General features: G+C 41.4%; 1 protein-coding gene across 1 annotated transcript in view; it reads left to right on the top strand.

Annotated features, from left to right (window-relative positions):
* The window catches only part of LOC145346377 (oxygen-regulated protein 1-like), a 208,018-nt gene that overhangs the window by 149,149 nt on the left and 46,828 nt on the right, over positions 1–12,041 (top strand). Inside the window, exon 28 of the mRNA XM_080193537.1 lies at positions 843–1,062. Within this exon, the coding sequence (XP_080049663.1) occupies positions 843–1,062 (220 nt within the window). The remainder of the gene's footprint in view (positions 1–842; positions 1,063–12,041) is intronic.

Raw genomic sequence — 12,041 nt, 5'->3', positions numbered from 1 at the left:
GCTGTCTTCTCCCACTGGAAATTGCCGGTGGTTGGAGGTGTCCCAGAAAAATTTACCAAGAGGAATCTTGGTGCATCTGCAGTACAATTCCATGTGTTTCCAAGATTATCTCCAATAGCTACAATGCTGACATTGTAAACTCCAAAGCAAAGAATGTTTCAGCAACAAAGAAATAAAAGAAAGACCTGCATTTATATTGTTCCTTTCACAAAATACCTCAATCTGCTTTACAGCCAATGGGGTACTCCTTATAAAGTCAAGTTTATTTATTCGTCACAAGTAAGGCTTACATTAACACTGCAGTGAAGTTACTGTGAAATTCCCCTAGTCGCCACAGTCTGGCACCTGTTTGGGTCAATGCACCTAATCAGCACGTCTTTCAGACTGTGGGTGGAAACCAGTGCACTGGAGGAAACCTACGCAGGCATGAGAAAAACATGCAAACTCCACACAGTCAGTGACCAAAGCCAGGAATCAAAACTGAATCCTTGACACTATGAGGCAGCAGTGCTAACCACTGTGCCACTGTGCCACCACATATTATGTTGGAAAGTAAGAAAACAAATGGAAACTATTCTTATAATTTATCCATTGGAGGTTGCTGACAACTATGGTTTAGGTAACAGCCTTTTGAAAACTGCCTCGCATTGATCTATGACTAAACGTTGAATTTATGCTTTGACTTCAACCTCTTTTTGATGTAGTAAGACATGAGACATTCAGACAGCATTACATTGGCTCAAACACCTTCTTAAGCATAGTATTGGATACATTCTTACATAATATTTTGTAGCTTACTGAAATGATTTACCCGAAAGTACCTTTCATGCTTGTTTGTTCAGATTATTCTGACTGACCTCGGAGAGATATACAAAATTCGCATTGGCCATGACAATAGTTCAAGCAACCCTGGCTGGTTTTTAGGTGATGTAAAACTGAAGGAGCTTTGTACTGGACGAGTCATCAGTCTTCCAGCAAACCGTTGGTTGGATGAGAATCAGGACGATGGAGATATATGGAGGGAATTTCCGATTGCTAAACCAGGAGAAAAGCACCTTCCAGGTTTGTGCCACTGTCTGTTAAATTGCTATTTAGGCGTAAGGTTTGCTCTAACTTTGCAAACAGTTTGAGACGTCCAGCATTCTGAATTTCCACAATCTACAACATCAGCACTTGAATCTCATGTGGCTGTGTTACTCCCACAGAGTCACAGATAAAGTCATCTCTGATCAGTTACTTGTATCATTCTTCCCCCACTCTGCCCCCCACCACTACCAAACCTATTTTCTTCTGTACCTTTCGCAGACAAAAAAACTCCCCCAATTCACGAATAACATAACTCTCAAAATCACATTGGCCAATCCTTTGGTCTTCTTTCAACACAACATTTCTGCAGCTATTATCTGCTTAACCTCACCCTCACCTCCACCTTCCATTTCCTACTCTGCATTATCATAAGAAACATAAGAGATGAAGGAGTGGGCCATATGATCCCTTGATCCTTCTCCTCCATTCAACATGATCATGGCCAATCCTTTCCCTCAACTCAACTTTCCTGCTAATTCCCAAATCCCTCAATTCCTTGAGACACCAAAATTTTATTATCTAAGCCTTAAATATATTCAGTGATAGAGCTTCCACAACCCACTGAGGTAGCAAATTCTAAAGATTCTGAGTGATAAAATTTCTCCTCACCTTAGTCCTGTCAACCCCTTATCTTGAGACTGTGCCCTACGTTCTGCATTTCCCAGCCAGCAAAGCCAACCTCTCAGCGCCGACCTTGTCAAGCCTGTTCAGAATATTGCATGTTTCAATAAGATCATCTCTCATTCTTCTAACACTGGAGATTATAGACCCAATTTACTCAGCCTTTCATCACAAGGCCACAATCTCATTCCAGGATCCAATCATGTGAACCTTCACTGTGCCATCTGCATTCAAGAATAGCTGCAGGGAAAAGGCTGGGAATTATAGGCCACTGAGCCTCATGTCTGTAGTGGATAAGTTGTTAGAAGGTATTTTGAGAGACAAGATCTACATTTAGAAACACATGAACTTATTAGGAACAGTCAGCACGGTATTGTGAGTGGAAAATCATGTCTGTCAAATTCGATTGAGTTTTTTTGAAAGGGTAACCAAGAAAATAGAGATTGAGGGCAGTGCAGTTGATGTTGGCTTTATGGGCTTAGCAAGGTCTTTGACAAGGTATCACATGGTAGATTGCTACATAAGGTTAAATCTCATGGGATGCAGCTTGAGGTAGCCAAATGGATACAAAATTGGCATGATGACAGAAGACAGAGGGTTGTTTTCCAAACTGAAGACCTATGGCCAGCGGTATACCTCAGGAATCGGTGCTGGGTCCACTGTTATTTGTCATGTATATTTATGATTTGGGTGAGAATTTAATAGGCATGATTAGTAAAGTTAAAGATAATTTATTGGTCACAATTAAGACTTACATTAACAGTGCAGTGAAGTTACTATGAAATTCCCCTCATTGCCATAGTCTGGCGACTGTTCAAGTCAATGCACCTGACGAGCATGTCTTTCAGAATATGGGAGAAAACCAGCGCACCTGAAGGAAATCCACGCAGATACGGGGAGAACGGGTAAACTCCACACAGATAGTGCCCCAATCCAGGAGTCGAACCCAGGTCCCTGATGCTGTGAAGGAGCAGTGCTAACCACTGTGCTACTGTGCTACCCACCAGTAGATTTGCAGATGACACCAAGACTGGTGGCATGGTGGACAGTGAAGATGGTTATCTGGGATTGCAACAGGATCTTCATCAATTGGGCCAGTGGATTGAAAAATGGCAAATGGAGTTTAATTTAGATAAATGCAAGGTGATGCATTTTGGTAGATTGAACCAGGGTAGGACTTACTCAGTTAATGGTAGGGCATTGGGACGAGTTATAGAACAAAGAGATCTAGAAGTACGGGTTCATAGCTCCTTTAAAGTGGAGTCACAGGTGGACAGGGTGGTGAAGAAGGTATTCAGCATGCTTGGTTTCATCGGTCAGAACATTGAATACAGGAGTTGGGACATTGTGTTGAAGTTGTACAAGATATTGCTAAGGCCACACTTGAAATACTGTGTGTAGTTCCAGTTTAATAGTTTAATAATATCCTTTCTATTATAGAAAGGATATTATTAAACTAGAAAAAATGCAGAAGAGATTTACTAGGATGCTACCGGGACTTGATGGTTTAAGTTATAAGGAGAGGCTGGATAGACTGGGACTTTTTTCTCTGGAGCGTAGGAGGCTTAGGGGTGATCTTATAGAGGTCTCTAAAATAACGAAGGGTAAAGATCAGCTTGACAGTCAATATCTTTTCCCAAAGGTAGAGAAGTCTAAAACTAGAGGGCATCGGATTAAGGTGAGCGGGGAGAGATACAGAAGGGTCCAGAGGGGCAATATTTTCACACAGAGGGTGGTGAGTGTCCAGAACAAGCTGCCAAAGGTAGTAATAGAGGTGGGTACGATTTTGTCTTCTAAAAAGAGTGGGTATAAAGGGATATAGGCCAAACACAGGCAACTGGGACTAACTTCAGGATTAAAAAAAGGGTGGTATGGACAAGTTGGGCCAAAGAGCCTGTTTCCATGCTGTAAACCTCAATGACTCTATAAACAATCGCTTGATGAAGGCCAACATTTCATTTGCTTTTTTAACTGCTTGCTGTTACCTGCGTGCTAACTTCCTGTGTTCGTTGTACAAGTATATTTAAGGCCTTCTTAATATTAGCATTTAAAATTTTCACACCTTTTTAAAAATATTCTTTTTTTATTGCTACCAAGTGACGTACACACTTCCCCAGATTATACTCCATCTGTTGCCTTGTTGCCTATTCCCTCAACTTGTTTTTCAGCCTCAGTATGTCCTCTTCACACCTTAAGTTCACACTTAACACTGTATCATCAGAGAATCTAATACATCATTCTCTATCTCCATATTTAAGGCATTAATGCCCTCTGAAATAGCTGATAGATAGCAAGCCATTCATTCGAAGGGCAATTAGGGATAGACAGTAAATGCCACATTTCATGATGTTTTTTAATGAATATAGATTGTAAATAGCTGATCCTTGAAGCACTTCACTACTTACAATCTGCCAACTTGGAATTACCTATTTATCTCTTTGCTCTGCTTTCTGTCTGTTAGCTAATCCTCCACTCACGCTAATATATAATCCTCAACTTCAGCCCTTATTTTGTGTATTAACCTTCTGTGTGACACCTTATCACAAGCCTTTTGAAAATCTAAGTATACTACATCTCATGGTTCTCCTCTATCTACCCAAATAATTGTACCCTTAAAAAACTCCAATTTGTTGAACACAGTTTTTCTTCTATAAAGCCAATGGCACTGTCTTTACTCTCCATCACAAAATATTCCTCCTGACCATTATCTCCATCCATCTTCCTGGCTGTTGTCTGAGGCTGAACTTTTAAAAACACATCTTCTCATTCAAGCCATGATCACTTCTGCCAGTTTGGAAGGACTGTGCCTTTAGAGTGTAGCAACTTTCTTCCTAGTGTTTAAAACTGCAGAGCCTGCTGACAAGTTAAGGGAGGAAGTACAATGAGGCAGCTCTGCCAGCCACAGCCAGCACAGCTGCTGATCTCTCATCAACATATCCCTCCATTGCAACCTCAGAGCCTTCAGCAGTCAGGTCTTCCCCTTAACAAATCTTCTTCATTTTGTCATGTACTTTAGCACTTTGAGGCCACAGACACAGCAGCTGCAGTCTAAAATGCCTTGTTTGCACATGCATGAATCAAAGGGCAGGAGGACCTAAGATGCCAACCGCCCGCAAGATGAAAGCAGCAAATGGTGAGGCAGTACCAATCAAAGTGTACAGGAATATGGTAACATAGCTGAACATGACTGAGTGGTAATACCAGAGGAAGCTGTTTCTGTCCACAGGGGTGGTTCCTGAATTTTGAGGCCCTGCAGTACGACACCAAGGTGACTCGAGAAGCATACCCTCTTAGCGGCCATGAAGGTGACCGTCGCCCTCAATTTTCTCACTCGTGGGTCACTCCAAGGCAATGCAGCTGATCTTTTAGAATTAGAGAGCAGCACACAGCTGCACCCGTCAAGTGACCAATTTTTTTGCAAGGTTGGGGCAGTTAATCGTATGCAAGATGGATACTGCATTGCAGACGCAAAGGGTGACAGAGTTTTCCTTGATTACAGGATTCTCCCAGGTCTAGGGTGTGTTTGACTCCACACATGTGACAATAAGGGCACGGCACTTATGCAGAATTTGGACAGGTATATTAACCAATAGGGGCATTGTTTTTTAAATGTTCAACTCATCAGTTACCACCACAAGAGGTCTCTATGGGGGCGCCTGCTCCCTGGCATTGCAAAATTCATTCACCCTATTGGAATCTAGCTGGGCATGAATGTTCATTTTTTTTTATATGTAAAGGTTTCTGTATATTTTATTTATCTCAGCACAATGCAGAGATGATTCTAGTTCTAAATCCAAAGAGTTTATTTACAGAACCATAAATATCTTAGAACTTAAAGGATTTCCAAAAGACACACACACGTTCACGGTTCAGAGTCCAGATCCTTAATGGAACTTTCCCAGTCTGGTATCAATACTTAACCATATCACTCCACCCACAGAATTAAGCAATCAAACAAGTGTACCAGGATCAGTTACCAGACTAATATAATTAAACAAACCATTGAATACTACAGATTTTTTGCTTTTTAAATAAAAACTTTACTTTCAATTAAATTATTCTAAAACCTGTAAATGCATGAAGCCATTTCTTAGGGAAAACAGACAAGTTGAAGTGAAATTACAGAAATTTTCATTGAGATACAAAGATCTTTTCAAACTGTGATTAGATTTATGATTTTGATGGTGCATTTCTGTGAGATCAGCTTGATGAGGTGGATGATCAACATCACTCATAGGAAAAGGAAACGTGTCCCCATAATCACTGTCCTTGGATTATCCTGTTCTGGTCACCATACCAAGCCGCTTATGTTCCAATTGGTGTTGTCACCAGAAGATAAGTGTTGGTACTGAGTGACTGCTTAATCTGCTTTGAACCCAATAGTGATAGTGCAAGTTTGTGGCAGAAATTTGACTCAAGCTCAATCTTCAACCTCAAATCAGGGTTTCCTTGTGCCTGTTCATATGTCAAATTATATGAAAATATGAATAAGGGGCAGGAGTAAGACTTACATTAAGACTTACATTTTGTCCTTTATAGCAAGGGGAATAGCATATAAAAGTAGGGAGGTCTTACTGCAACTGTACAGGGTACTGGTGAGGCCGCAGCTGGAGTACTGTGTGCAGTTTTGGTCGCCGCACTTGCGGAAGGATATATTGGCCTTGGAGGGAGTACAGAGAAGGTTCACTAGGCTGATACAGAAGATGAGGGGGCTACCTATGAAGAGAGACTAAATAGACTGGGTCTGTACTCATTGGAGTTTAGAAGGATGAGGGGGGGATCTTATAGAGACGTATAAGATAATGAAGGGGATGGATAAGGTAGAGGTAGAGAGATTCTTCCCACTTAGAAAGGATAGCAGGATTAGAGGACACAACCTCAAGATAAGGGGGGGGTGCAGTTTAGATCGGAGTTGAGGAGGAACTTCTTCACTCAAAGGGTGGTGAATCTCTGGAATTCTCTGCCCATTGAAGTGGTGGAGGCTACCTCGCTGAATATATTTAAGTCACGGGTAGATAGGTTTCTGATAGACAAGGGGATTAAGGGTTATGGGGAGAAAGCGGGAAAGTGGAACTGAGCCACTTCAGATCAGCCATGATCTTATTGAATGGCGGGGCAGGCTCGAGGGGCTAGATAGCCTACTCCTGCTTCTATTTCTTATGTTCTTATGAGTAGGCCATTCGGCCCCTTGAGCCTGCTCCACCAGAGGATGTCAAAAAAGTAGTAATCCTAAGGATTAGAATTCAGCAAAGGAAGACCAAGAAACCAATAAACAAAGAGAGGATTGAAACTGAAAGTATACTAGTCAGAAAAACAAAAATAGACTGTAAAAGCTTCTATAGGTATTGTTATAATCCTAGACCAGACCCTCAAGGTTTTGGTTGGATTTAGTTAGGGATTAATAATGTTTGAGATCTAAGATACTTGTTAATCCAATAAAGCCACGATGTTCCATGGGTTTTGAACAAAGAAGAATAAATTTTACTATTGTTATGATCAGGTGAGAAAAGGCGAATTGGCTTCCCTCTGTACAACCTCCTCGAATGGTCAGAACAAAGGTTGAAGTTTCTTTTTCACAGGGATATGCCTTTCCCAAATCAGAATCTATTTAACTCTTTATGCTGTGTGCAAAAAGGAACCAATCAAACAAAGCTTTCTTGAGTCAAAGAAAGTGTTTCAACCACTAAACCCAAGAAAAATAAAAATATGACATCAAACATTCAACCCTCATGCAATCATTCGGATCTGCCACGCATACTCACGCACGCATACTCACACATACATCTGCAGCTATCGGAAATTAGGGGAGCCAGAGTCCAATAAAAGAAGATAAAAGAGCAGATGGTTAAGTGTTGTTTGATTGTCCTTAAGTTGTAAACTTTAAAATGTTGCGGCTGGTTTAGATTAGTTTCTCGGATACAGTCATATAGAAGCTGTTGCAATAATTATGAGGTTTTCGTTCAGTGTGAAGTTTCTGGCAGAGTTGGCTTTTCAAAGCGTGAACACTCTTGTTCCAAAGGATAGGAAAGGAAAAAGTGCAGCTCTCAGCCTGTTCTTCTGCTGAAGATTTACTTGATACTGCCTGTATTGCTTGCAATCTCTCTCAAGTGGCTGGGCAGCTATACCCATTGTGCTTCTAAGAGATTTTTGGCGCATCAGTCTGTGACAACTGATTTGGTTTGATTTATTATTGTCACATGTATTAGTATACAGTGAAAAGTATTGTTTCTTGAGTGCTTTACAGACAAAACATACCATTCATAGAGAAGGAAAGGAGAGAGTGCAGAATGTAGTGTTGCAATCATAGCTAGGGTGTAGAGAAAGATCAACTTAATATGACTTAGGTCCATTCAAAGCTCTGAATGCAGCAGGGAAGAAGCTGTTCTTGAGTTGGTGGTGCATGTACTCAGACTTTTATATATTTTTCCCGACCGAAGAAGGTGAAAGAGAATATGTCTGGGGTGCGTGGAGTCCTTGATTATGCTGGCTGCTTTTCTGAGGCAGCAGGAAGAGGCAATGGATGGGAGACTGATTTGCATGATGGACTGGCCTTCGTTCACACCCCTTTGTAGTTTTTTGCAGTTTTGGACAGAATAGGAGCTATACCAAGCTGTGGTACAACCAGAAGGAATGCCTTCTATGGTGCACCTGTAAAAGTTGGTGAGAGATGTAGCAGACATGCCAAATTTCCTTAGCTTGAGAATGTAGAGGAGTTAGTGAGCTTTCTTAATGATAGCGTCAGCATGGAGGGACCAGGACAGGTTGTTAGTGATCTGGACATCTAGAAACTTGAATCTCTCAACCATTTCCATTTAGGCTTTGTTGATGCAGACAGGGGAATGTCCTCCACTATGCTTCCTGAAGTCAATGACTACATCCTTTGTTTTGCTGATGTTGAAGGAGAGATTATTATCATCACACCAGTTCACCAGATTCTCTGTCTTTTTCCTGTACTCATCATTATTTGAGATCTGACCCACAACAGTGATGTCATCAGCAAACTCGAAAATCAGGTTGGAAGGGAATTTGGCCACACGGTTATAGGTGTATAAGGAGTGTAGTAAGAGACTGAGGACACAACCTTGTGGGGCACCAGTGTTGAGGATGATTGTGAAGGAGGTGTTGTTGCCTATTCTTAAACCATTGTTTTAACATCCAGAACTTTGCATTTTTCATGTCACTTCCTGAGAGAGTTATAAAAATATTCATATTGCTATGGTGGTCTCTTCTCATGTAGTGGTCTGCTAGTTGTCTCAGCAACTCAGATCATTGTGTCAGGGTTAGGAAATATCATCATCCCCTCTGGGATAATGTTTTGCCCTCTGGATAGCAAGCTGTTTGTCTGCCATCAGTATCGCTGGCTCGGACCTCTGGATTGCTGGATGTCAACTTTGCCTCAACCACTACATCTAGGTCATCTGCTACCGTGCCTTTGTCAGCATGATATTTTTTGACACATGAAGAATTTCTGTCATACAGTACTCCTTCTGGTGACTGCGCATTCACACTCTTTCCCTTCTTGACAATGACAACATACAGCTTGGGGTGAAATGGTGTAAGTTATTCAAACCCTCCTGCATCAGTAATGATTCATCACCTGGCATAAGACTGTCTCGCTTTTCTATAGTCCTGCATGAAACGTTTCAGCATGCTTTTTCTCAGCATCATGATTTGAACAACTAATGTCCCTCAGCTCTGACAGCTTGGGCTGTATTTTGTATAAGCTTAGTTGGGCTCTTACCTATTCGTACTGTGTGAAGTTGCTCTATACATTGTCACATATTATAGTGCCTCTGCCCATTATTTGCCCTCAGTGTGAACAGTTCTCATCCAATTCTATAAGAATTGGTTCAGTCATTACACTTACCCATTGTCACTCTGATGGTGAATGCCTGTGAAATACATATCATTTACAAAGGTCTGTGAGCTGAATTGTGGCTCATTGTCTGAATACAGGATGAACGGTAGACCATACCTTGCAAATATTTCAGCCACTGCAGATACCTTTTTTTACTGGTATAGTCTTCACCACAGTACATAGATATTAATGTCTCAAGTAGTCAATTACCACTAGTATGGACTTTCTTGACGAAGTGAACCTAAGAAATCAACTGCAACATCTTCCCATGGTCCAGTTAATGGCAGTATGCTGTGTACTGTTTCTGGTCAGTTGGGTCTGTTGACAAATTGACATCCCTGACATGTTTTGACAAACTGCTCCATCCCTGGCCACCATACTTTGGTTTGGAAGCTTTGCCTAGTACCAGCTATTCCTAAGTGACCTTCATGAGCTATCATCACCAGTCTACGCCTAAGCTTTTGCAGTACTACAACTCCCTGCCACTTGTGGGAACACGCTTCCCAGTTGTGCACAGTTCATCTTGATGCATGCATTAAATGGGCAATTTTCCTAGTTTCCAGCCCAAATTCTCTTTCTAATGCCATCCTGGATCTTTGTCGAACTTGCTTTCATTCTCTTGCATTGTCATTGCTCTGGATGTAACATGAACTGCCATAAACTGCAATGGGGAATTGCTTTCTTCTCTGTGAAGGATCTGTGTGAAGTTGTGACAGTAGGTCAATGATATTCATGTTCCCAGCAATGTGAACCAGCTTGTTCTTGTACTGCTGGAGTCTCAAAGTTCATCTGCTGATTCTGCCACATGGTTTGGAGTTAGACAAATAAATCAACTGTAATGGCTTGTGCTTCTTTACTAACTTAAAGGCAATGCCAAACAGGTCTACATTGGAACCTTTCAGATTCCCATGCCAGTACCAACCCAGGACTTTTTTTCCCATTTGAGATTATCTCCTCTTCACATCTCAGAAATCTCATTTGGACAGTGATCCTTAGGCCTTCAGCATGCATTTGCACTGATACTGATCCTAATCCTACAGGATCAGCAACTGTTCTGACTTTCTTTGGTATCCCAGGGTTCAATTACATTAAGCTGTCTTTCAAAGCTTTGACAGCAGCTCTTTGTTCTTCATCAAATCTAAATCCTTCTTTCTTTCTGTTCAACTTCCTCAATGGATCAGCCAGGATAGCAAAGTTTGCACAATAGTTCACAAGTCCCAGAAAACTTCTCACTTTTCTGGCATGTTCTTATTCCTGTGGCTCTATTATTTCTTCTGTCTTGAATTTGTTTGAGTTGATTCACTGCTCATGTGTTTATACCCCATGAACATTAGCTCTGTCATGCCTAGCAAGTACTTGTCTATGATTACTTGAGTTCTTGCTGACTGCAATCTAGTCAATACTAATCTCAGCCTCTCATTATGTTCCTCTCCACTTGCTTCATGAACAATTAGCTCTTCTGAGATATTGGCTGTTCCTGGGAATTATGGATTTTGTGTTGGTAAATTTCTGTTGCCACATTGGTGCCGAATAGTAATCTCTTGTATCGGTAAAGTCTACAATCTTGTCACCTTCCTTTAAGTCTAATTGGGAAAATACTTTGCCTGCTGACAGCTCTTAAAAGACTTCATCCACAGTAGGAATTGAGTGATGTTCTCTTACTATTGCTTTGTTCACCCATCAACAGAGTCGGAAGTCACCACTTCATTTAGGATGATCACAACAGGGGTGTGCAACAGGATTGGTCCTTCAGTTGGCTCTATAATGACTTGGTTGATTAGTTCTTATAGAGACTTACAAGATAATGAAGAGGCTAGATAGCGTAGAGGTAGAAACATTCTCTCTGCTTAGAAAGGAAAACAGAACTAGAGGGCACAGCCTCAAAATAAGGGAGGGGGGTGCAGTGTAGAACGGAGTTGAGGAGGAACTTCTTCACTCAAAGGATGGCGAATCTCTGGAATTCTCTGCCCGTTGAAGTGGTGGAGGCTACCTCGTTGAATATATTTAAGTCATGGGTAGATAGATTTCTGATAGACAAGGGAATTAAGGGTTATGGGGAGGAAGCGGGAAAGTGAAACTGATCCACTTCAGATCAGCCATGATCTTATTGAATGGCGGGGCAGGCTCGAAGGGCTAGATGGCCTACTCCTGCTTCTATTTCTTATGTTCTCCCTGTCAGACAAAAGATCATTCTGCATGCAAGCTTGGCCAAGGCTTCACGTTCTTGTCAATGATTAGTCTCACTTATGTAACTTCCCATTTCCTGGAACCATTGATCCTAACACCTCTCTCAGCATCACATAAGGTTTCACAGAATACATTGATGTGGAGCACCCGAAAAGCTTATACAGATTCTTTGTCCATAAGAGGTTCACTATACTCTTCAGTCACTCCAGGCTGACTATTCTGCACCCCCCAGAAGTAGGAATCTTGCATGTGGGGAAACAAGATTAAGCAGGAGGCCAAAAATCAGTTT

The sequence above is a fragment of the Carcharhinus amblyrhynchos genome, chromosome 8 (genome assembly GCF_965287045.1).
Source record: "Carcharhinus amblyrhynchos chromosome 8, sCarAmb.v2.hapA, whole genome shotgun sequence".
Taxonomy (NCBI): domain Eukaryota; kingdom Metazoa; phylum Chordata; class Chondrichthyes; order Carcharhiniformes; family Carcharhinidae; genus Carcharhinus; species Carcharhinus amblyrhynchos.
Note: the sequence above shows the minus strand (reverse complement) of the source record. Positions and strands in the feature narration are given on the sequence as shown.